General features: G+C 46.1%; 1 protein-coding gene across 2 annotated transcripts in view; it reads right to left on the bottom strand.

Moving 5' to 3' along the window:
* GALK2 (galactokinase 2) overlaps positions 1–25,411 on the bottom strand; it is a 1,202,443-nt gene that overhangs the window by 965,001 nt on the left and 212,031 nt on the right. For both annotated transcript variants that reach the window (XM_085644227.1, XM_085644226.1), the window contains one exon: positions 19,773–19,863. In XM_085644227.1, the coding sequence (XP_085500353.1) occupies positions 19,773–19,863 (91 nt within the window). The remainder of the gene's footprint in view (positions 1–19,772; positions 19,864–25,411) is intronic.

The following is a 25,411-nucleotide window of genomic DNA, read 5'->3' as shown; positions in this document are numbered from 1 at the left end:
AATTACAGTTCAAATTGGTTCAAACGAAGGGTTTCAACCATTCAGCCACTATTACTGGGCGATTTATTGGAGAGCAGTTTATACTTTGCAAGGGAAGAATCTTTATAAATCCTTTATAAAATTCAAATAAGGCACACAAATGAAACCAAAACCAATATCTGTCACCTTTTTTCAATAATGACACCTAAAAAAATACATCCACAGTCTTCGCCTTTACCTCATAAAACCTCAAACTGGTATTGGGAGAAACTATAGACATTTTTTGGAGTACCATTTTTGAAATTGTATGTTATTAGTAAAGTTGGTTTAGAAAATGAACATTAATAGAAGGTACATAAGAATAAACCAGATCACTTTACCTATAATAGTACTTGAGCTAAAATCTCAGTCACCTAGTTTAAAGCCAGGGATCGTGGATGTAATTGTCAGGGTTTTGGTTGTCTTCAGAGTACCTTATTCTCAATGTTCACTAATTCTGTGGTGGTTTGAAAGGTATACTGCCTTTACAAAGTAAAAATATGAAAAAATACTAGCCCTTAATAGTTATTGACTTTGTACAGGGAAAATCAGTTTTGATCTATCCACATAAATAAAAAAAATCCCATGAATGTTTATGAGTAACGACCCCTAAAGAAGAAGTTAGTTACCTTCGGCAACACTCTTTTAGGTGGATACTCTATCTAACCGCAGATTCCTCATCACTAGAATATTTTGAGGTGTACCACACTGGAACCTGAGATTTTTGCAGCAATGCCCCTGATGCACTGGTAGGTGGCACTGCATGGCTCCACAGTGACTTCAAACCTACTCGGCAGTGATGGGGCATATTAGCGCCGGCCCCTTTGCACGCTGACAGTTTATTAATCTTTCTCCTTTTGTACCCTCAGACATGGAACACTTCAAAAAAATTGCAGGTGACACAGTTCAAGGGGTCACTGCAGAGACCAATGAGGCGAAAGGTTAGAAGGAAATCTGCAACTAGGTAAAGTATCCGTCAGAAGGAGGGTTACCAAAGGTAACTTGTTCTGAGGGATACTTCTAACCAAACACACAGGAACAAGTGCGGCTGCATCGGTCAATGAAAAGAGAATTTGCAGTGTACAGGCACCCTCTGGGGTGAGAAGCGTCTCAGCACGGCCATGGCAGTCTCTGCCCTGCAGGGTCACATTTCATAACAGAGCACTTAGACCTGGTCCCTTGATATACCTCTCGGAAAAAAATGTTGTCCAGAGATTTTCATTTTTGATTTGTGTTTTTGTATCAAAAGAGAAGTAATTTAGCTCCTGTAGACATTACTAATCCGGGCCGAATTTGTCTGGACAACATTTTTAAAAACGGCAGATGTGTTGCAGTTGTGATGTAATATTTCAGGAACCATGAGATTTATAGACTTCATTTCGGTGTCAAAAAATCGGTTTTCGGGTGTCACGTAGTCCTATAGAGACAGAAATGAACTCCTCAGTGCAACTCTTCAGCTCTATAATGATGTGTTTTAGCCTCATTCTGGTAATTTATTTTCATTTTGTTTTGCTTTCAGTTTTTCAGTTGATTCAAATTTGTGAACATGAGTGAAGCAGGTGGTAGTAGAGGATCTATATACACAGACGCTTTGGTCAGAGAAGGATGAGCCACAAGATATTAATTCCCCTACCCTCTGACAGAGTTTTGCTAAATACAAAATCTGAGGACTCCTTAAACAAAGAAAAATGTGCCACATGCCTAGCTAATCCAAAAGAAAAGCTAACATCAACTGTGGCTAAACCGAAGAGTTCAAGATGCTGCAGAAATACAGCAAGATGAAGTTCACAAAAGATTAAAACTGATGGGTGAAGAGGATCAAATATTTTACCGTTGCTACAAGTCATATATATTATGGAAAAAAACCTGGAAAAAAATTAGCAAAAATATAGCAGAAAGCAGCAAATCTCAACAAGAATCAGAGTCTTCTGAGAAAGTGACGACAACCAAACCCAATGCCCATCCACTTAGAAGGTCAATGGCTACCTTTCGTCCACCTCCAACAACTGATCAGAAAGGAGAGGATCTTAAATGTTTTATCTGCGGTTTAGCCAGAACAAGGGTCAGAAGGGATTGATTAAATAACAAGGTACAGAGTATGTGAGTCTCAAAGTGCAAACTTGTTGTTATCTGTGCCTAGTTTACTCCAAGATGAAGTTTTCAGCCAAGTAGCTGCTCTAAACAGCAAAATGAATGTATTTGCAGCGGATTTGTATGCCCACCCGAACTGCATGTGTGCAAACATTCAAAAATATGAATGTACAATGAGCTCCCAGCAGCAACGTAATCGCCAGCCTTCAGTTATGTTTGCACTCTTTGAAAAAGCAAATTAAGTTTTAAAGCCACTCTTGAGTGCTGGCTACTGGGTCACACTCAGTGAGATCAGAAAAATAATGACCATCATTGATGAAACTGAATCGGTCTATAATTAAGAAATTAAGATTTTTCTGGTGAGAATGCCCCAGAGATCTGCAAATCACGGGAGTCAACAAGAATGCCTGATGTTGTCTTAACATTTTTTACAACCTTGTTTAATATCAGCAAAGAAACACTGTTACAAACTAAAGTTCTTGAGTTCGAAACAGAAGCCAACAACATTGATGATGACTTTGAAGATATAAGCGGAGAAGTGGAAGACAATCCCATCAACCGATAGGCTTATGCTGTGCAAATGTACTGTCTTTTCCAAATCATGTTTTATGAACTACATCACGCCAAAAAGAATACTCCGCTACACATGACTGCCCACACAATCTATGGCAAGTGAAAAATTAGAGAGCAAATCACTACAATGAAAAGGATTGTTGTATCGTATTATAATGACCTAGTATGGAGCAGGAACTTGTTAGCAGCTCATGCTGTAAAATCTTGTGAATCCTACAGCACACCAATTCCAAGTAACTTTACCAGGACAGGATCTAAAAGTGCTGCTTTTGATCATTTTGATTTTGAAGACAGTTTTTCTTTGTCTGGAACATCCAGCACACATGATACTGACATGGTACTTTTTCAAGACTGTACCAATGAAGCAGCTGCTGGAAAAAACGCTGTGTCAGCTGTAGGCATATTTATTTATTTATTTATTTATGGTTTTTGTAGAGCGCAACACTCATCCCGAGGGATATCACGGCGCTTAAACCAGGCGGACACAGCTGATAGCTACAACAGAAGGATATTAGCGAGGGGAGGGAAAAAGATGCGTTTTCAGCATTTTACGGAACAGGAGGTAATTAGTGGTGTGTCTGAGATCATCCGGGAGCTCGTTCCATTTCCTAGCCGCTAAGTAAGAGAAGGAGCGGCCGCCAGTTCTGGCTTTGTATATATGTTTCGTCCTTGCTAGCGCAGATTGGGTGGAGCGTAGGTTCCTGGTAGGGACGTAGAATTCCATTTTCTTCTGGAGCATGGTGGGACCCGTCCTGTGCAGAGCTCTATGGGCATGGCAAAGAAGTTTGAATGCGGCCCTCTGGCGCACAGGGAGCCAGTGTAGAGTTTTCAGGCATTCCGATGCCGAGTCTAACTTGCCTTTATCGCAAATCAGTTTGGCGGCCGCATTTTGCAGTACCTGTAGGCGAGAAAATAGGTGATCATTCATCCCTACAAATAGTGCATTCCCGTAATCCAGACGACTGACCAGTAAGGCTTGAGTAACTGAGCGTCTGCAGTCCAGCGGTATCCATGGGAATAACCTTACTAGGAGTTTCAAAATGGCGAAGCCCTTGCCACAAAGGGATCGCACATGATCTTTCATGGATAGCTCATCATCCATGATAATTCCCAGATTCCTAGCGTATTGTTTGGGGGTGGGGGCCGAACCCAGTATGGGCGGCCACCACGTGGCATTCCAGATTTGTTTGGCTCCCCCAAATAAGAGAATCTCCGATTTTTCAGCATTTAGCTTCAGGCAGTGAGAGTGCATCCACTGGGCCATTTCCGCAAGGCAGCCCTGTAATTTATTTTTGACAATTTCAGGTTTTTCGTCCAGGGCCACCACCAACTGCGTGTCGTCCGCATATGAGCACATGCCAATGCCCCACCTTCTTCCAATGTCAGCCAAAGATGACATATAAACATTGAAGAGGGTGGGGCTCAGCGATGCGCCCTGAGGGACCCCGCAGTCGATGGAGGTAGAGCTGGAGTAAAATTGGCCCATGTGTACAGTTTGAGTGCGGTTGCTCAAGAAGGAATGTAACCAGTTCAGAGCATTGGACTGCACTCCCTTGTGGTGAAGAATATTCAACAGACATTGATGGGAAACCGTATCAAACGCCGCTGACAGGTCGAGCAGTATTAGTGCCACTGATCCTCCTCGATCTATGGAGGACCTAATACTGTCCGAAACTGCCAGCAACGTGGCCTCAGTGCTATTATTAGCTCTGAAGCCAGTCTGGGTAGGATCTAGGAGAAAATTAGTCTTTAAGTATTTGGTCAGTTGGACATTAACCAATTTTTCTAGGACTTTAGAAAGGTATGGGAGCTGAGAAATGGGTCTGTAGTTCTCAGGGTTGGCAATATCAGAACCCTGTTTCTTCAGGAGAGGGATCACAGCTGCATGCTTCCAGACATTGGGAAATATGGCAGTTTTGAGAGACTTATTAAAGAGTTGAGTGATCAAGGGGCAAAGTGTGGGTGCAATCTTGGAGAACACAAAATGGGGGCAGGGATCCGAAGGAGAGCCCGATTTAACTGATTGCATTGCTGTTAAAACGTCTTCTACTGAGAGTGGTTCAAAGTCCGCTAGGCGGGGAGTAGTTCCCTTACCTGAGGTTTCTGAGTCTAGTATAATATTAGAGGTTTTCTCTATATCGATTTTGGCAGATCGGGGGGAGAAATTTGAGTAAATTTTCTTGATTTTCTCTGAGAAAAAGGTGCTAATGCGATTACAGGCCTCAACCGTGGGGGTAAGTGTTTGAGAAATACCGGCAGGTTTACTCAGTTCTTTCACTATCTTGTATAGTTCCTTCGCAGAGTTACTATTCTCCTCTATGCGTTGAGTGAAATGATCTTTCTTAGCGTGCTTGATGGCTAGAGTGTACTTTTTCCGATTGTGAACATAGTTAAGTTTGAGTTTGGCTGACTTGTCCTTGGATTGCCTCCAGAGATGTTCAAGCTTTTGGCATTCCCTTTTGAGATTTTTAAGATGGGGGGTGTACCATTTCTCTGTTGGAGCCCTTTTCCTAGTTTCCCGTGTGGGGGCTATTTTATTTAAGGTTTGTAGAATGCCGGCATCGAGAGAAGCGACGTCCATACATACGGGAGAGTCGATAGAGAATTTAAGATCGACTTCCTGAAAATCTGTGTCAAAATTTGATTCCTCGATTAATCTCCATGCTCGTTTGGAGATTCTTTGAGCTTTATTAGGTTTCTGGGGTTTACAAGGGACATCAAGTAGGAAGGATATGAGAAAGTGATCTGACCAAGACAGAGGCTGGACCTCAGATACATGAGTTGATTCAATGTTGGTAAACAATAGGTCCAATGTGTGGCCGGCTGTATGAGTGGGGCCTACAACCCATTGCTTCCGTTTTAGAATCTCCATATCCTGTTTTAATTGGGAAGTTCCCAATGCCTCCGCTTTTTCATAGTGGATGTTAAAATCGCCAACAATAAGATAATTCTTGAATTTTAAGCAGAGTGGCAGGAGTTGATTGAGCAGTTTGGCTCCCAGATTGATTTGTTGGCCTGGGGGGTTGTATATTACAGCTCCAGCCAGTATGGTAAGGCCCTCGTGGAGGATTCTAAAAGGTAGAGTCTGATGTTCACTATAAGAGGCTATTGGTTCCACGAGGCAGGCTAACTGCTCTTTAAATATCACCGCTACCCCTCCTCCTCTCTTACCCGATCTATCTTGTGTGATAATTTTGTAGTTAACGGGAAGGGCATTGGCTAGATCCGGGGCATTATGGTCGGACAGCCAAGTTTCGGTAATGAAAAGTAAGTCCGGAGTTTTCGAAGTACGTAAATCCCAAACATCTAAAGTGTGTTTGGGTAGGGATCTAGCGTTAAGATATAAACAACTAAGAATCATATTACTGGTGGCATGAGTTGAATGATTGCCCACTAGAGAGATGCTCATACTGGACCAATGGCATGCATGACAAGAGAAGGGCCCGTGGGATAGGCCTGGTTCCGCTTTAAAACAAGGCCCTCCGGTGTTACCCACTTTGCCTGCATATGTCAGTAGGTCATAGCGGGAATAGCAGATGGATGGGGAAGGGATTTGGTTATGTCCGGCAGGAGATGTGGCCCCTTGCCCCAGTCTGACGCGGACGGGCGCAGACGGGCTTGCCTTTGGCGCGCCTTCGGCGCGCTGGCAGCGCGCCCGCTGCGCTCGTCCGCTGCGCGTCCGGGGAAGGCACATTTATACGGGGAGGGGGCGTGGTCCGGTCAGTAGCGAGGTCTGATTGGTTCTCTGACCCGCAGCAGCGCTTCGATCGGCTGCGCGGGGAGAACTGGACTGGTTGGCGAGGGGAGAGTGCTCAGGGGAAGGTGCAGTACACAGATAAAATCAGATTTCAATCAATTCAATACAATTTTAAAAATCGCGTTTCCTCCCGGCTGCTCGCCTCAGGAGTGTCCTTCTGGTCAATGCATAAACCAACGAAGCTGCAAATTTATAACCCAACTGCCTCACCAACGTGTGAAAAATCAATACAAGCCATCAACATGTCCCAGTCTACCAGAAAGTTTCAAAGTGGCTGAGCACATGGATCTTCTTCTACCTGATGCTGCGGTCCACAAAGCTGATTTAACATAATTTATGATATCGCTTATTTGGTGCGGACTGAAGGATAAAGAAAAGCCAGTTCCACTGTGGGCTGCAATTTATGCTCTGATCTACCAGAATACCGTTCCACTGAAGGAGGTTGGGTTTTTACCAGTAATACCATCCTCAGTCACAAACTACGCAGCAGTATACACAGTTCTTAAATATTCCAAAATGTGAATGCTCAGCTTGAAACTCAGACTATCCTCCCACTGTTCTGGGATGAAAGTCTTTTTGGTACTGTAGCCGACATATTTATGAGCAAACCAGTAGAAATTGATGATCTCAATCCAATGATGGGCATTTACCACGTGACAAAAGTTGCGTTGCGGTGTGCAGGAAGTTCTTAGTGGATGTGGCATAAACAATGCACTTATTGAGGCTGAAATCATTTTTTTTTATCAAATCGGTTTTTATTATTTTTAAAGAGTATACACTTTAGTAACTTACATCGCATACAGAAATTCGTAAGCATGTATAAATTGCTAATCAATACCTGGGCCTTTGGCCACCTTAGTTTAACATGCATTCAAACTGTGCAGCAAATTACATGATAAATGCTCACTCAGGAGCTAGCTGTACTACCGTTGTCAATTCTGGTGTAGTCTCTAAGAATTGGCAGGAGAGACCCCATGTCAACCTCTTAGCCGTGCATGCAGTCTTATGCCGACCAGTCAGCTCAAATCATGTAAACAGATGAATTACTTACGAATCAAAAAAGAAGGAAAAACCCATAACAATGGCAGCGTAAACTAGTTATACATGCTGAACTCCCCCCCCTTCCACCCCTGTCTCCACCCCTCGCCCCCCGGGGACACTTGTATGCTCCACAGCCATAACCGCCCTTATGTAGTTGCACTCGGACCAGTGTTGGGCCGGAAGAAGCGGGGCCACGCTATCCCGTCGGTGTAGCAGCCTGTGGCATACCGCCGCTCGCGCAGACATTGCCAGCTTCCCTCGTATGTCCCGTGTGGCCCTCCCCTTCCAGACGCCGGAACTCACAAAGCATCTGCTCCCAGCGGTCCCCATAGGTTCCTTCCGCAACCCCAGGGTTTCCTCCCTTCGAATGGCCGTCCCTTCCGCCCTAGCCCATGCCTGAAATGAGGAGCTCCATGCCCGTGCGTGTGGCGGGTCGTGTGCCTTCGACCGCCTCGTAATGAGGCGTTTTGCTACTACGAGCCCCAGTTCCAGGAATTGGGACGTTACCCTGTCTTTAGGGGATCTTTTAAAGTGGTGCAAAATGTGTTCAGGCCAGTCTAATGGTATGGTACGACCCACACTACCCTGTAACAACCCGCTGATTACGCTCCAATAGGTGCCCAACCCAGGACAGCTCCACAGCATGTGCAGGAACCCCGCCCCCAGCTCTTTACACCTCGGGCACAGTGTATCGTTGCGATGGAAATACCTATTAATCAACTCTGGCGTAAGGTAAGCCCTGTGGACAATGAATAACTGGATTTGGCAGAACCGCACGTTCCTGGGGATACGCACTGGACCTTTAAGTATCCTCTCCCACTCCTTATCTGTTAGCGGCCGTCCCAGGTCCAGGTCCCATTTGCCTCAAAGCGGGTCCAAGCTGATCGCCGTGTGTTCCCTTAGTGATGCCGCAAACCAGCAAACCAGGTGCCTACCTCTCCCCATGACGTGCAAGTATTACATGGTTAGATGCTGGCTGGGCTCGGTGGTCATGTCTCCCCATTTGACAGTCAATCTCGCCATCAGGGAGCGGTGCGCCAAGAACCCCCCGGGTGGGAGCCCGTCCTCTGTCACTAGGGTCTCGTATGATATGAGCGCACCATCCCGATATAAATCCCCCAGCGTACGTACATCGGTTTCCCACCATTCCGCGAGCGCAGGAGCCGTGAGCACCCCTCCACCACTGGGGGAGCCCTCCAGAGGTATAGCCGGCGCATATGGGACAGCAGCGCGGGTGAGATATAAGGCCCTCCGGAAGCACTTATATGCCACAGCCAAAAGGAGCGGCATCGGCCGTGTGACTGTGGCAAGAGGGTGAAAAAACCTGGCTATTCGTTCTAGGGAGTAAGGCGTCATTGTTGTGGCAGTATTCTCCCTGCCCCTATCAGCCAACCAGCGGGCAACCCATTGCAGCTGAGCGGCCAAATAGTAGTGTTCGAAGCAAGGAGCAGCCAGACCCCCCCGGTCTGTCGGCAGGGATAACTTCACGAGTGCCAACCTATGTCTAGCCGTACCCCAGACAAAGTCCCGCAACATCCTGTTGAGCCTGCCAAAAAAGGGGGCCGGGATATATGTCGGCAAATTAACAAAGTAGTACAGGAGGCGGGGGAGCATGACCATTTTGGCGAGCGCCACCCTGCCCGTGGTTGTCAGCGGAAGTGTACTCCAAAAGCTCACCTGCGACTGAAGCGCCGTGACCGCCTTCCCAGGTTCCCGTCAAATAAGTCAGCCGGGCAGCGGTATATTTGTATCCCCAGGTATCGGGAGGTGCCTTCCTTCCACTGGACCGGCGTACCATCAAGGCAATATCCCGGGTCCTGAGTCCCTGCGCTGAAAGCGTAAAGGCAGGATTTACCTGCATTCACCCGAAGTCCCGAGATAGTGGCAAAGGTCTGCAGCAGCTGGGTCAATCGCTCCGGCATGCGCCCCACATCCTTCATATAGGCCAACAGGTCGTCAGCATAGAGCGACACTTGATGAACTGCGTTCCCCAGCGGTATACCATCTCCCAGGGTCGTCCGTATAGCCGCCGCCAGGGGCTCCATCGCCAGGGCGAACAGCAACGGGGACAAAGGGCACCCCTGCCGGGTGCCCCGGCCCACCGACACCGCCTCCGAGACATATGAGCCCAGCCAGACACGGACTGTGGGACTCCTGTAGAGCAGGTCAACCATCTGGAGGAACCCCCCGTCCAACCCATACCGCAACAACACCACCGACAGATAACCCCATTCCAGGCAATCAAGCGCCTTCTCCAGATCTAGAATAAGGCATCCCGCTCTGGGCCACTTGTGTACGGCCTCGGCTGCCACCCTGAAATACCACCTAAGGTTTAATGACGTGGACCTCGCAGGGACAAACCCGTTCTGGTCTGCATGTACCAGGTGGGGGACCACTGGCGCCAACCGTTCTGCCAGTACTTTTGCGAGGATTTTATAATCCACGTTAAGCATCGCCAGGGGTCTGTATGATCCCAAATCCGTGTGGTCTCTGTCTGGTTTGGGCAGGGAGACAAGGAACGCCTCCCGCATGGAAGGGGGGAGCGACCCTTCCTCTTAACGCTTTGTTGTAGAGCGTTTGAAGCAACGGCGCCAGTGACTCGCGGTATGCTTTATAGTACTCCGCAGGCAATCCGTCTGGCCCCGGCGTTTTCCCGGATGCCAGTGATTGGATCGCCTCCCCAATTTCCTCCAGGGAGAGAGGCTCACTGAGTGCTGCATTATGCTCCTCTGAGGCCACGGGCAGTTGGATAGAGGCAACAAACTCCCCCAGAAGGTGCCGGGGACCAATCCCCTCGGCCGTGTACAATGTTTTATAGTGGTCAGTGAAGGCCCGGTGAATTTCGCGTTGCGTGTATACCATTGCGCCATCCTCCCTTCGGATTGCACCTATCGGGGCACGGCGGTCTTCCTGCCTTATCAACCAAGCCAGCAGACGGCCCGCTCTATCCGCTCTGGCGTGCGTTCTGGCCGTGTGCGCCGCATAATTATGACATCGGAGTCGCTCCAGAAGCTCCGCATGTTTACCTCAGAGGTCCTCTAATCTGTGTGAATGCCTACCCCCTCCTTCCCCCTCCCTCTCATACTGCAAGAGCTCGTCCTCTAAACGCGCCAGGGAGTCCGAAAGCGTCCTACGTATGTTCCACGTGGCCCCCAAGCAGTGCCCCCGGACGGCCACTTTGTGGGCGTCCCACTCCATTAATGCGCTGCTCGCCGTCCCTTCATTCATGTCAAAGTATGCTAATATAGCCGTACCGAGAGAAGAGCGGAACTTCGAGTCCTCCAGCGCACTTAGTTGGAGTCGCCAAGTGGGCACCGGCGGCCGGTCCGCCTCCCAGCTGATCCGAAACCACAGGGGGTTATGGTCGGAGTGCATCCGCCCCAAATATTCGGACTGCGCAATAAGCGGGAGCAACGATTGGGAACCCACTATCCTGTCCAACCGGACATGCAAATCATGCACTGCTGAATAATAGGAGTAGATCCTGTCCTTCGGGTGAAGTATGCGCCACAGGTCCTGCAGTGCCCAGTGCGTGAGCCAGTCCCCGAGTGCCCGAGCATTGGACTCCGCTATTGTGGCACAGAGGGGGGAAAAAGATCTGTCTAACTGAACATCCAGCACCATATTGAAGTCTCCTCCCAGCAGCCAGGGAAGCCCGGCATAGGGGTGCAGGAGCTGCGTCAGCCGTACTAAGAAGGACGACTGGTCCACATTAGGTGCGTATAACGATCCTAGCAACAACTCTTGGCCATTCAGCTTCCCCCGCACCAGCGTATACCTCCTTTCCCGGTCCACCACCACCTCCTCGCAATTGAAGGGGACGCCCGCCCGCACCCAGATCAGTGTGCCCCGCGCATGTGCTGAAAAGGTGGTGCCGTATATTTGCCCTCTCCAACGCCTACAGAGTCTGTCAAGCTCCATCTGGGTCATATGTGTTTCCTGTAGGAGGGCAATCCCAACAGAATGCCGCTGCAGGTAGGAAAAGATGGAGTAACGTTTCAACGGCGTGTGCATGCCCCGTATATTCCAGGTCACGATATTAGTGTGTGCCATCATAAAGCTGCTTAGTCAGGCAAGACTTGGGTCGAAGTGTCCGCGCCGGGGGGGGGGGGTTGGGGGTGGTGATTCATTGTCCAAGGGGAGCATGTTAATGCGCTGCCATGCAAACAATAGAACTACTGTGAACAGTATAACAAATAGGGTGTATCCCCAACAGGGCATCCGTCCAAACCATAGAGACTCTAATCAGTGGTGAGTTATTTCAGTATAGTGCCTGATGGGGTTCGTGTGTTAACAACAACTTGTTGGTACTATTCCCCCTCCCATATCTCCTCTGAATGTAGGAGGTGCAGTATTGTGTCAAGAATTAAACAGACGCACAGGCTCAGTGCGAGTCGCGGCGACAGGAGCCCACAAGTGTAGACGAGTGTGGCATCTAATGCCGTGTGCATCCCGCCCCCGCGCAGCAGGTCGACCCCGGCTCAACTAATACGCCCCCGCTAGGCCCCAAGAGCCCCCCAGCATGCAGTGCGAATCAATGACATGTGTGCTTACATATGTAAAAGGGCATACTGACATAATCTCACACAATCAGGTCAGCAGTCTGTGGGGTCACCGCTGGCAAATTCAAGTCTACCGAGATCTCAGTGGATGGAGACGACGCCCCACTGGTGCCCGGAGCATTAAACGTGCGGACCTCCATGTGATCACTGTGTTGTGGTGTCCCAAGTGTCGCCACCGCCTCAAGGACCTCCCGCCGCTCCATTCTAATTCTCTCCGGGCTAGGCGCTACTGGCCCCGGCCGTGCAGACTGGCGTTATCCCCGGCGCTTGCGCCGTCTGGACCTTCTCTCTGGGCGGCTACCAGCATCTGAACCCGAGGGTCTCGTTCCTGTCCACTGCTCTGACTCTTCCAGCCAGTCACACACGTCCGCCGGGGAGTCGAAGAAGCGTGTCCCCTCCTTTGCAACCACTCTTAGCCGGGCCGGGAACAGCAGGGAGTAAGGCAGCGCCAGCTCCCGAAGTTGACGCTTCACTGCTATATAGTTGCTCCTGCGCCGCTGCGGTATAGTCCGGAAAAAACATAACTCGGCTGCTGCCCCCAGTCAGGTCGCCTGATTTCCGAGTTTCGCTCAGGACCACATCCCTGTCTCGATAATTGAGGAGCTTAAAGAGGAACGGGCGAGGCCGGGCCCCCGGCCTGGGCTTCTGCGCTGTCATCTTGTGCGCTCTTTCCACTACGAAGTGCTGGGATAGCACCCCCTGAGGAAGAAGATCACGCAACCAGTTTTCCACATATTGCTCCGGGTTTCTTCCCTCCTCTCCCTCGGGAAGTCCCACCACGCAAATATTATTGCATCGGAAGCGCCGTTCCGCATCATCCACCCGGTCTGCAAGCGCATGGACCCGGTCCCGCACATCTTGCAATGCTGCGCCATGGCTCTGGGCGACGGGCTGGAGCTCCTGAAGCATTTGATTATGCGCCGCAACCCTCTCGGCTAGTTTACGATGATCAGCGTGGAGGCATGTAAAATCTGATGTGACCTTATCGATCCTTGTTTCTAGGGAATCCTTGGTCTGCTCCAGGGTAGTGGCAATTCTCTCCACCGCCGCAAGCACGGAATCCATTTTGGTTGAGAGGGCCGCCTTTTGCATCTCCATGTCTCCCCCCGGACGCCCCTGCAAGGGGTCCAGGCTCCCTGTGCGCATCTGACCTTGCTGCGATTTCTCTCGTAGCCGGCCCATCACGAGTTGCTGAGCAGTCGGCATCCACAAACTGACCGCAGGCGATGTGGGCACAGCCGGTTGCGGGCCCCCCAAGCCAGGGCTCCCTCAACCTGCCCAGGCGAAAAAGTGTCCCCACCATGTTCCTCAGCTAGCAAAGTATCCCGCTAGCTCACCTCTTTGTGCGGTTTCTGGAATTCCGCTCGGTCCTCAGGGCCCCAGTGCCCGACTTCGGGCATGGGGGGGGGGAGGGGGTTGGGAAAGAGAAATCCTCCAGCCGATTCCAGGGGAAAATTGTTCAGTTCACCAGCGGTTTCCCCCAATCGGCAAGGGGTTCTCTGACTGTATCGCCCTTTTTCCCCCGGGGCAATGCACCACTATCCTTGCACTTCTAGCGCACCGCCCGTCAGGGCCTCCTATGACCCCCACCGATGGCGCTCGGTGGGACCCACTCTCTGCCACCCCAACTTCGTGGAGTACCTCCACCCCAAAGCTGTACCTATTGAAGTGCCAGCTGGTCCATCCGTGGCAGAGCAACCGGTCAGTGTCCCAGCAAGGGCCACATTGTCCTGTTCACTTCGTCCAGGTCCCCAACTTTCAGCCTCACAGAGAGCCCCCTATCTCCTCACTCTTTGTCACTTGGCGCGCCCTCCAGTTTCAGACTCACCGCTCGCGGGGAGTGTTGCAGTCTCACTCAAAATGGCGCCTCCCTTGAAATGGCGCCCGCTTCCTTCTTCACCTGACTGCAGGCTGGCAGTATCTCCAGGCTCGGAAGCAAGCAGCCCTCGCCGCGACCTTGCATCTCTCTGGACACTCCAGGCGCTCCTTTACTCAGCTGCTGCACGCTAGGTGGCTGCTCCCGGCCGGGAACGTCGGCCACCGCCTGCTGCCCAGCGAGGGCGCAACCACCTGCTCCATCTCGTGCCCTGTTATGTGCGCTGGCCCCAGGGTACACCAGCCCGACCTCCGTCGCCCGCACCTCCCCGTGAATGGGGCCACGTAGCTCCCCCAGGCCTCAGCCCTCTCTGTAGTGTCAGCGTGTGCGGTCCCCCAGGCTCCTCAGTCGCCAGCAGCTCGTCTCCCCCACAGTCACTGCAGGGCCCGCGCCAGTCCCAGGGCCTGTACAAGTCCAAGACCCCAGCTCATCTCCTGCTGCTCAGTCTTACAGCCCAGATGACGACGACAGTCACCACCACTCGGGGCAGCAAGCGCCTTGTCTCCCCCCGACCTCGTTGTTCTCTCGGGCCGCAGCTCCACTGCACCCGGCCTCCGGTCAAACCTCGGGTCGCAGCAGGCCCTCGGGGCGTAGATCAGGTCACCGCTGTGCACGTCTTATCACCTGGCCTGTGCCTCCCTTAACGCCTCGGCACCCAGCAGCAGCACCAGCTGGTCGCACCCCCACTCTTTTAGCAGCCTGCAGCTCTTAGGGCGCCCTGCAGGGCGAGGACCGGTCGCACATGCAGCGCGTCCGTGCGGTCGCAGGCTCCAACGGCTGACGCTGCCTCGCGGGATTCTTCGCGCGCCCTCTCCTCCCGGGCCGCGCTGAATCGCAGCGCCCCGGCCGTCGCTCCTCAAATCCCCATCCACTGGGCTGTGCAGACTCCCCGCCGTTTCCCCGCACCAGGCCCGCGTCCGATGGGCTCAGTCTGCTCCCTCGCAGGAGAACTCACAGGATTAACCGGGGGTAGCGGTCGGAGCTTCAGTCACTCGCGTCCGCCATGTTAGCCGGCTGGCCACGCCCCCATTGAGGCTGAAATCTTTGAAAGCAAAACTATCCAGTCAGTATTAAGCAGAACTCATTATGTTCGTTCATTACAAGGTGTGCTCATCATATCTGAGGCTATAGAAACATTGCGGTGAAATGCTTTCTGGATCAAGAATGACAAATTAGGTTTTGCATAACTTATCTCAGAAGTGAACAAGGCACAGGGTGCACTTCATTCGAAAGACATAACACAAAACCAGGCAATGTTCAATACACTCAGTTCAAAATCAGAAAACTTGAAAAACAAGTCCGTAGAGTTTGTCAAAGAATGTGAAGAAAAATCGGAACATTGCAAGTACTGGGGCAATGTTTTACACATGATAGCTCTAGTGAAAAACTGGGTACATGCTGTTTGGGAAGGGGATTGGGAGCTGCAAGTGAATACTATGGAGTCACTGATTACTGTGTTTAGCTAATTCGACTGCATAAACTACCTGAGATAGGGGTCCTGGTATTTGGAAATAGTGAAATAGCTAGAGGTGGAAAAACCATACCTCTACAAAAAATGTATCCAAAGACATTTTGTAGTGAAAGACAGAGGGAAAGTTCAATGCTGTTGCTCCAGATATGAAACTGGAACAGACAATCCAGAGATCACAGAAAAGCTACAAGGCAATTGTTGGTCGGACATATAAAAGTGAATATGTTGCTAAATGGAAGCTAGTTTACAATGAAGTCCTTTATACATGCAATATTTTCAGAGAGATGACAAATTAAAAATTAATGGACCATTGTGAAACTGTTCCTCACCACTAACTTGTGGGAAAGAGGGGAACGTTTTAATAAACAAACATGTTGACACCCTTCTTCATTTCATGCAGTAGGAACGACACCCCTTTTAAATGACTGAGCCTGTGCGACTACATAACTTCTTGACCAAACAATATGTGGATAAGGATATAAAGACACGTGAAGCAGGAGAGATTTGTATTGAAAGAGAAAAAGCTGTTTGACAAGATCACTAAAGCTAATCTTCCACACTAATTGCTATGAGTTTCGTCCAATCAGCCACTACAAAACAATTTTCGTAAAGCACATAGAGATGGATGTAACAAAAGAAAAAGGGGTGAATTTATCACGGACCTTCTGTCGCATAATTTTCTTCCAACAAATGCATTATTTGATGGAGATGCTGCAACCAAACCAGTGAAGCACAAACTCATATAAGAGCTCCAAAAAAAACTGTCACCTGAAGAATTTCAAATTGAAAAGGTGTCCTCACTGAAAACTGCTGTTGCCGTGGACTATATGTCACAATTGCGAATGGTCAAGATTTCAGTCATGCAAAACGTCACAGAGATCGTTCAGACTGTTCTACAAATATCAAAGTCAGTGTGCACCTTGCAAGTAGTGCACATTGACTTTGACAGTTATTTTGAACTATATGTCAAAGAATGTGAGAGAATCAGACAAATGTCTACAAGTGGAACAATTGACCTTGCCTGCATCAAAAATTCGACATCTATACCTGGGTAACTAGATACATTCTGGTCAACAATGATGAACTTGGATATGTTAACTCACCAAAACATTGCTGATGCTTCAGTGAACATTAAATGTCCAATTATTGCAAATGGAATGATTGTCAATGACGAGTTGGTGCCTGCAGAAATATATTCAAATGGTACGGGCCATATTGTTCAAGAACTTAACAGCAAATTGGAGGAAGCTGATCTTCGTGTTGTGCCACATGTTGAGTGGGCTGTTCGAAATGGTTCCAATCGAGTCATTTTACTGCCATATGACGCATATGTTATTATTGTGCTACTTAGATTTGTTGCAATGTTCATAAGTCAAGGGTTGTCAGAGTTGTAGGTAAGTTATAGTTTGTACAAAAAACTTGACCCAGAAATGCCCAGTGTTCTTAGCAATGCAAAAAGATCATCTGGTGGACAGAAAGCTGAACAATGTCAAACATTCACCCCAGTACAAAGCTCTGTGCCTAAATCCATAATTTCTTCGCTCCCCCAGCCATATGCACATCTGTCTTCACCCTGTTCCTCAGGGGAACAGTCTGCCCGAACTGCCAGGCCAAGTCCTCCCTGGACTGGAAACAAGCATCCTGGGACCAGTTTCGGGGTTTCACCCCTCATCAGCCAGGCTAGCTTGACTCCATTTGCATGGAGAGCACGGGACCCACGTCTGGGCACACCCATTCCACTTGGGGTAACAAATGCAAAAAGAACAATTGATGAACAGAATGCTGAACAATGTCAAACATTTAACCCAGTACAGAGATCTGGGCCTAAATCCATTGTTTCTTTACCAAGGCACATATTCTTACGTGTGATGACACTATGAGCAAAGTTGGAACAAAGCTTGAAGCTTTAACCGCTGAACCTGTGAAGTTTCTAAAAGGATTTGCTGGGACACAAGAAGAATGTGACTTTAAATATATAGAAACATAACTTGTGCATGTGTGGAAAAAGAGTTTTGACTGTCACACATTTGATGATCTTTGGTACAAAGGGTTCAAGAATATCAGTCCCATTAAGAGACTTTCCACCGATGTCATATTTTGCGCGTGGACACATTAAAAATGCATTCTACTTGATCAGAAGATGTGTAAATGGTTTGGATCATGCATATGTAGAGAAAGATATGTGTGAATTTGGTTTGGAAGATATTAATGGGGTGCCAAAACCTACGAAAGTTTGAGAGCCTCTACCCACAGAACTTACATGTACAAGTACTTGTAAAACCTGTACTAAAAAAAGATGTCCCGGTTGATATGCCTTCTCAAATATTTAACATTCTGGAAATGTACAACGAGCAATTGCCGAAACAAATAAATAAAGTGAGCTATGAAAATGTGTCTAATCTAAAACAGGAGTGATAACCAATTTTATTTTCATAATCACATCATAAAGATTGTTTGGTGTATACATAAAAGGATTAAAAACCATTATTTGTTTTATTTCTATATGTCTCTTCTTCCTCTATTATAGCTACCATTTTGAAAAATGGCAGAAGGGTTGCTATGAGGAGTTATTTTTGGTCTCAATCAGGCTGCTTGACCCCCAAAAACGTATGTTTTGACACCAAAATGATGTATATAGGTCCCATGGTTCCTAAAATATCACATCATCACTGCAACACATCCGCCATTCTAAAAAAAATGTTGTCCAGAAAAATTCGGCCCATATCAGCAATGTCTACCCAAGCTAAATTCCTTCTCTAATGCTCCAAAAATACAAATACAAATGAAAAACTCTGGACAACAATTTTATTTACCGAGGTCTATCATGGGGCCAAGATTAACTGGGATAAGTGTTAGCCCATAGCCCATTGCACTTTTCCCTCCATATAGGAAGAGGACATTCAGGAATCAGGATTTAGGCACCTAGGTTTGACATAGACTGTGTTAAACCACCCTGTCTGAGAAGAAGACGGATGTATTGCAGCAAAGAGCACTCTGCATCGTACAAGACCAGGGGTTGAATATCGAAAAAGAACTTAACTTATGAGTATTCCAAAACGATGATAAGGACTCCCGATTATCTATAAAAGATTAAGCCATGAGCATGAAGTGAGGGGGATGACACAGAAATTGATATATCATGACCAGAATAATCTACATTAAACAAGGCACGTGCACCTTCTAACATAAAGACAAGACTACGCTGAGGGTGATTGAACCTCTTGTTTGGAGGAAACATCAAGAGCGAAATAGGAGTATGAAGTGGAAATGGAGAGTAAACAACTGCTTTTATTTAAGAGTTTTTATGTGAAGTTGCCCCGAAGAAGGCGGGGATTTGAGTCCAAGATCCGCCGCATCAACATTATTTGTACAGGGATGAAACATAATACGTACAAGGATATTTTTTAAATATACAGTTTTTGTTTGCAATTATCTGCATATGCTTATAAGCCATGATATATTGTGGATGTAGATACAGGATTGATTATGAGAAAACTATAAATGTATAGTGTAAATTGCTGCACAGAGCATTGTTTTGTATATATTATCGATATTCTGAACATGAGGATGATTATTCTTAGATTTTATTGTGCTGTTCTATACTGTATATGTATCATTTTGTACATTGTTGATATAATGATATATATTTTAATTAGAACATTGGAATGTGGAGCACTCCATTGTAGACAATGGAGTGCTCCGTGCCTCTACGGGCCGGTAAAGGCCCGCAGAGCAACATTCCAATGTTTTACAAAAGCCTCTCGAAGCTCGAGGGGATTTAAATCTCCTCAAGCTTCGAGAAGCCTTTGTTTTATTTGTTAGAACATTCTGCCCTCTAGTGGCAGAATGTTCTAATAGCCTTATAGCCCTTCGTAGCAGGGCTATACCGCTAATAAAGTCCAGCTGCTTTTGTTAAAGTCCCTCGCCTTCGGCTCGGGCCTTGAACGCTGCAGCGGGCCTTTAATAGCCGGTATAGCCCGCTACGGCGGGCTATAAGGCTATATTATAGCAATAAATGCGCACTTTTGGTTTTTTTTTAAATATAAAGGATACAGTTATAATTAACGGTTCAATCAATGAACATAAAGAAGGCAATTGGTTCGGTGTATTCTGAATGACTTGATGATTAGTGTTTCCGGAAGGAGAGAACAAAGATGATTTTTTGGGGGGGGGGGGGTCGGTCTTTCTACCCGGTCCCTTTTGGCTTTAAAAGGGTGAGTCAAGGACTTTTCCAGACTATCAACAAATGCAACCTGTAAAACACTGGTTGTGGGATTTACACCATTTCCCCAAACGAACAACCTTAAGGCATTAGAGGCTCCTCTAGGAAAAGAGCTGCACTTCACAAATGACGTCATTATTAATCGTTTGCATCCACATTACCTGAACTCCTTTCAGTCCACACAGAAAGTAGTTGTGCCACAGAGGTTTAGTTTTGTCAATCTGGATATTATCAGCACTTGCACTGAAATCCCTGCAACGGAATGAACAGAAAAAACATGAATATGTTATTCCAACACCTGGCACGCTCCCTACTGAAGCTGTTCAGTTTCAGGACCTAATACGAAATACAGACCAGGGAAGAAGAAATCGTACTAACAGACTCATATTTTCAACGTAAAAGAGATAGATCTATTTCAATCTGGGAAATAGCTAAATGAAATATGAAATGCTTTAATTTTAGCTCCCTTCTCCAACTAAACTGCTAATTCAAGAGATCTGCTGCCATATTCCACTCCAGACAAATATTTTTATTCTCAAATGTTCAGATTGCAAATGCTTGCAGAGGGAGAGGCTTCACTCGCCCAACGCGACAGCACATCCCTCAACTGCCGCCAGCTGAGGATAGATATGCCATGATCACTACTTAAAACAAATACTAACAGATATGAGGTTTGCTCCTTTGGAGGTGCTGACAAATCGATAGATAACGTAGTAAGACGCAGTGGTGTTATGCATAAATTGACAGCATTGTTAGGACAAACATATTTAGATTTTCCTGCCGTGTGGACATAATTAAGCTTACAGCGACACCTAGTGGACCATGTACTAAAACTAAAAGAGCTGGGTTGAAAGGCACTCTAACACAAGCCTAACTTCCTACATTTTGCACTGTCAAAATGAAATGGTTTATTCAAATCATTGTTCTAATCATTGGTTCATGCCACATAAAAGCTGGCATCCAACTGGAAGTTTAAAATGTTTAACAGTAACGTCTTTAAGCTATACAGCACTTATAAATAACCACTGTAAAAGTCAAGGATCTGGCTTGTAACGTAAAAATATTTCTTCATGGAATTAATCATTCAATCAATCAATCTGGATTTGAATGGTGCGGCTGATCACCCATGAGTGTATCCGGGCGCTGCAAACACTACTGTCATGGAGGGCTGTGAATTCATCTCCAATAGTCTTGCTCTTCAAGATGTGGGCCATCGTGACTGGAGTCCGTGTGTGCTCCTGAGTGGGTGGAGTTCATGATGGTTGTGGTGTCTTGCGTGGTGAGCTGGTCCCAGGTGGTCATGTTTTTATTCGTGGGGACGAGATGGTTGAGGATGTCGACAGTGGTGGGTTGGGGTTTGAAGTTTCTGTAGATGGTGGTGATGGAGCAAGGTTTCGTATTCTAGAAACTTGCTTGTATGCAATCCTCTCAAATAACATGTAACAATGTAACCAACAAGTCTTGTAAATACTAATATTGCATTACATACAAACATACTGTATCTAGGGGATGCTTGCCTATGTGTATTACTAACAAGTAACCCGAGTGTCTTAAAAATGGCCGCCAAAAACGCGGGAACTTCACTGCGCATGAGTCTACTGCATCTACGTAGTATGACGCCTTCTGTGCTTGGGGGGGAAACTTTGCAGCTGCGCAAAAGCTTTAAAAATGGCCGCTTGAAACTCACATGATAATGCACATGCTATCGCTTAAACTAAACCTATAAATTCTACTAAGCACTAATGCAAGAAGATTAAAATAAGTAAATGGGGATAGAGTAGAGATAAGTGGTATACAGTGAAATCATTTATTGTCACATTCTAACGTGTCTTTTTCTGACTTTATTAGTTCATATTTGGGCCTCGGAGGGTGACTGAAATCCCTACCCCACCAGATCCGTACGGAGGCGCATAGAAACTTGCCGGAAACTATGATGGCACACTTGATTCACAGCCAAGGTCACATTGGACGAAGACGCCTGGGAAAGCAAACTAATGACCCAGACAAGAGCAACAATTTTGAATGAAATGTATAACTTGTAATGATCATAATGTGAAATGCGGGTGGGAATAAAGCTATGGGAAAGTAAATTAAGGGGCGGAAACATAGAACAATGGTCCAAAGAGAAAATATGACTTTTAATATGGTGTGATGAACTCACCTCCTCGCCCTAACCAATCAGAATAAGGGTAAACACAAATATTGAAACTTTTGGGGGTGGTACATGAATGCAGAATAGTATAATTGAGGTAAGTTAGCTAGAGACTATTGTCAGACTTGTCAGATCCGTCATTCCGACTCGTCACCGACCCAACACGTATGATGCTACAGATTCTGTCCGAGACGCTGTCTCAGACCCTGCTGCTGCCAGAAACTCTACTCAAGAAAATGAGATACTGATCGATAATCCAATCATCTAGAAGGGGATTTCGCAAGAGGGACATTCGAGGAGAGTAGTGCCAGAGAGGGGTGCGTCGCTGGCGTTGCACTTTAGAAGCGGTCACCTTCCCAGATCTGAATCTGCCCGATCCTCTGTCTACATCCTGTCCCGGGAGATTCTATCTGGCCCATCTTCAAGGAGTTGGGTGCATCTATCACCTTAGGTAAATATAATTCTGTGAAACCTGTCTTTGTACCTGCTCTCTCTCTCCCTCGTACAGATACCGTCTTCATTGATCATTATTATGACTTTGCTATATTTGATTTTTATCTTGCCTCTTGAGAAAAGGTGTTCAAACTGCATTTGATTCTGACTCACAAAATTATTGATTTAGATAAAGATTTTAAAAACTTTGAGTTTGTGGTTATTTCAAGCTTAAGTTAAATGTCATTTTCTACCTTAAACTATCTCAGCAACCTGATTCGTTGAGTAAAGGAATTATTAAGGAGATCAAATTGGTAAGACTTGGTAAAGGTGACTATCAAATTACAGGTAAAACTCAAAATTGATGACAGCGGAGTTTACTAGCTTATCTGTGTGAATGTTTTGGGCTCAGGTGAATATTAGGTATGTGTATGTGTAACCCGAGCTGGTAACCCACGCTCCATCAGTTTTGCTTGGTAGGAGAGGCATGGTTAGGTTCTAGTTAGTTAGGTAGAGAATATTGTGGATAGAATTATTTGATTTATGCATTAACAACCGCTATTCATTAATTGTTTATTTATTGATTCATGTTGTCTGGAATTTCCCGGGAATATTGAATAGCGGGTGGCGAATGGAAGCCATACTGCAGTGAGGTTACTTGTCTGGATCAGGAAAGTGCTGAACGTTACGCAGGACTAGAAGCACTGATTTAGGGATTACTTTTCTTTTGTATAAAAGTGAGAGTAATTGGTATCAAAGGAGTTCGCTGGTGAAACTTTGGTCTTATATCACTTCGAAAGGGTAATCCTGAAGGAGTAGCAGGTTCTCTGATGTTTGTGTGAAGAGTAAGTGGAAAAGTTTTACTTGTAGTGTATGAAGAGTAAGCGGAAAAGGTTTGCTTGCAGTAAAAGGTTGACTATTCTTTGAATTTAGAGGATCGGACACAGTAGTAAATGTTTCTATGTTGTTGATTAATGAAGATTGCATGTAAAATTGTGAGAGAATAGGTTTTCGTATTACCTTGAAAAGGAGGAGTCAGTTGCGGGTGCTGCACTGATGTCACAAAGAGCCGCGCAGGGATTGGTTGGAACAGCGGGTGTGTGACTGACGCGAGAATTGTAAAAGAGGGGTCAGTAGTGAGGAGTGATACTGACATCACCGAGAGCCATGCTAGTATTGGCAAAACGCACAGTAAAAATCAAACCTCGAAGGGTTGCAAGACTAGAAGACGCTATACTATTGGAGGAGTGTATTAAGAAAAAGCGGACATTTGAATAGCTGTAAACATAGAAAGCCTAGGAAGAATAATAGATAGTGGATTTTGTATGTACGGTCCAACATTAATAGGGACTTGCCCAGACAGAAGATATTTAGGCTTTGCCCACGAACAATACATAAAAGAGAGATCACGCAAAATGTATGGAGAGAAAAGAAAAATTTCATTTATGCAGAAAATTAAGAATTATTTTAGAAAGGACAAACCCATTAAAACTAGAGAAGGAATTCTCATTCCTCCTCCGAAAACTCCAGCATCCTATACGATGGTAGAAAGAGGTTATCATACTTGCGAATGGTTAGAGAATTGGGTAGAATATACAAAAGATGATGGAATACTGGTGTTCCCAAAGTACGGGACATTTAATAGAAGAATATTACATCATTTACGGACTAGAATAAATGAGTTATTGCCAAGACCCAGATTAACTCAGTATGAAGCACTAGAAGAATGGGAGACTGAGGCATTTGAGCAAGATAGACCCAGGAGTGACAGAAATTTGAGTAGATTTTATCCAAAATTTCTACGTGAAACTCGAGATAAGCAGATGAAACAGTGGAGGCAGGCCATGTTAACAGACAGGAGGAAAGTGCACAGAAAAGAAAAAGCATTGAACATTAACGGGTTGCGGAGACTCAGAAGATGATTATTTAGAAGATATGCTAGTGAAAAATCCTCCGCCTTATCAAGAAAGACATAATAGAACTACCCTGAATGCTCCGATTTTAAATACACCCTTAGTGCCACAAATAATATATGAGAGAACAATGGAAAAGGTACTTCACGAAAATTTAAAAAGCAATAAATAAGAATAGAGACAAATTAATACAGAAGATAACACAGTTAAACGCACATCCCGAAGCTCTGACTATACCAGTGACTATAGGTCCTGTTGTCCCACTGTACAGGGATAAATCAAATTGTCCTAAAACACCTGTCATGACTACACCCATTATTGAGCCAAGAAAAGAGAAGCTAGTAGTTGATGACCAAACTAGTGATTGCGAGTCTGTAATTTCATTAATAGACTTGTCGATAAAGTTGGCAAATAAATGACACACCCAGAAGAGTCACACCAGGTTGCTCAAAAGAGGTATGAATTGAGACAGCCACTGGATCAAAAAGTGCCACCATTGTAACTCCAGAAGATATAGAAAGATGGGCACAGGAAATAGAGGAACCAAATCCACCACCGAAAATATTAGACATATTTAAATTAAGAGTTGAATTAGAAGAAATGATAGCTGGAAATGTAGAATTAGATAGGTTAAATACCCATAATGAGGAAGAATTGCTGTTTATTTGCAGAAGCATAACCCGAAACACAAAAACATTTCATGAAAAATTGATAAATTTAGCTTCTGAAATGGGAATAGAAATAGGGCAATCCAAAGTATTGCAAAAACCTTATAGAGCAGAATTTTCCGATAAGGATTTGGAGAACATGAACGCGTCAGGAAAAAATTTGCAGGTTAAAAAAGTAATGACTATATTGCAGAAATGGGGAGACTTAGACAGGTGAAAAGTTTGGTGATCAAAGAAAAAGGAGGAAGCCCAAACAAATCGAGTAACATCTGAATATTTAATGAAAGAAACAGAGAAGGCAGAAAGGTTGTAGCCAATGAGAGAAGTTCCAAGAGGGGGTTATGTACATGTCCCATGGACCCGACAGGATATTTAATCATTTACAAATGATTTCCCCAAGTTGAGAGAAAAACCAGTGGAATGGTACAGGCAAGTTGAAAGGTTTGTGAAGGTGTCGAAAGTTTTGTTGAAGGATCTAGATGGTCTTTTTGATATAGTGGTGCCTGCTGATTTTTGGACTGAATGTGAAATTACAGTCGATTGACCTAATGATGAGTACCCGAGAAATAAGAAAACAGGAGCTCCATCAGAGGAGAATATGAAGAAAAATAACCAAGTAATCACTTTTTTAAAAG

This window comes from Triturus cristatus, chromosome 3_1, assembly GCF_964204655.1.
Source record: "Triturus cristatus chromosome 3_1, aTriCri1.1, whole genome shotgun sequence".
Taxonomy (NCBI): Eukaryota; Metazoa; Chordata; class Amphibia; order Caudata; family Salamandridae; genus Triturus; species Triturus cristatus.
Note: the sequence above shows the minus strand (reverse complement) of the source record. Positions and strands in the feature narration are given on the sequence as shown.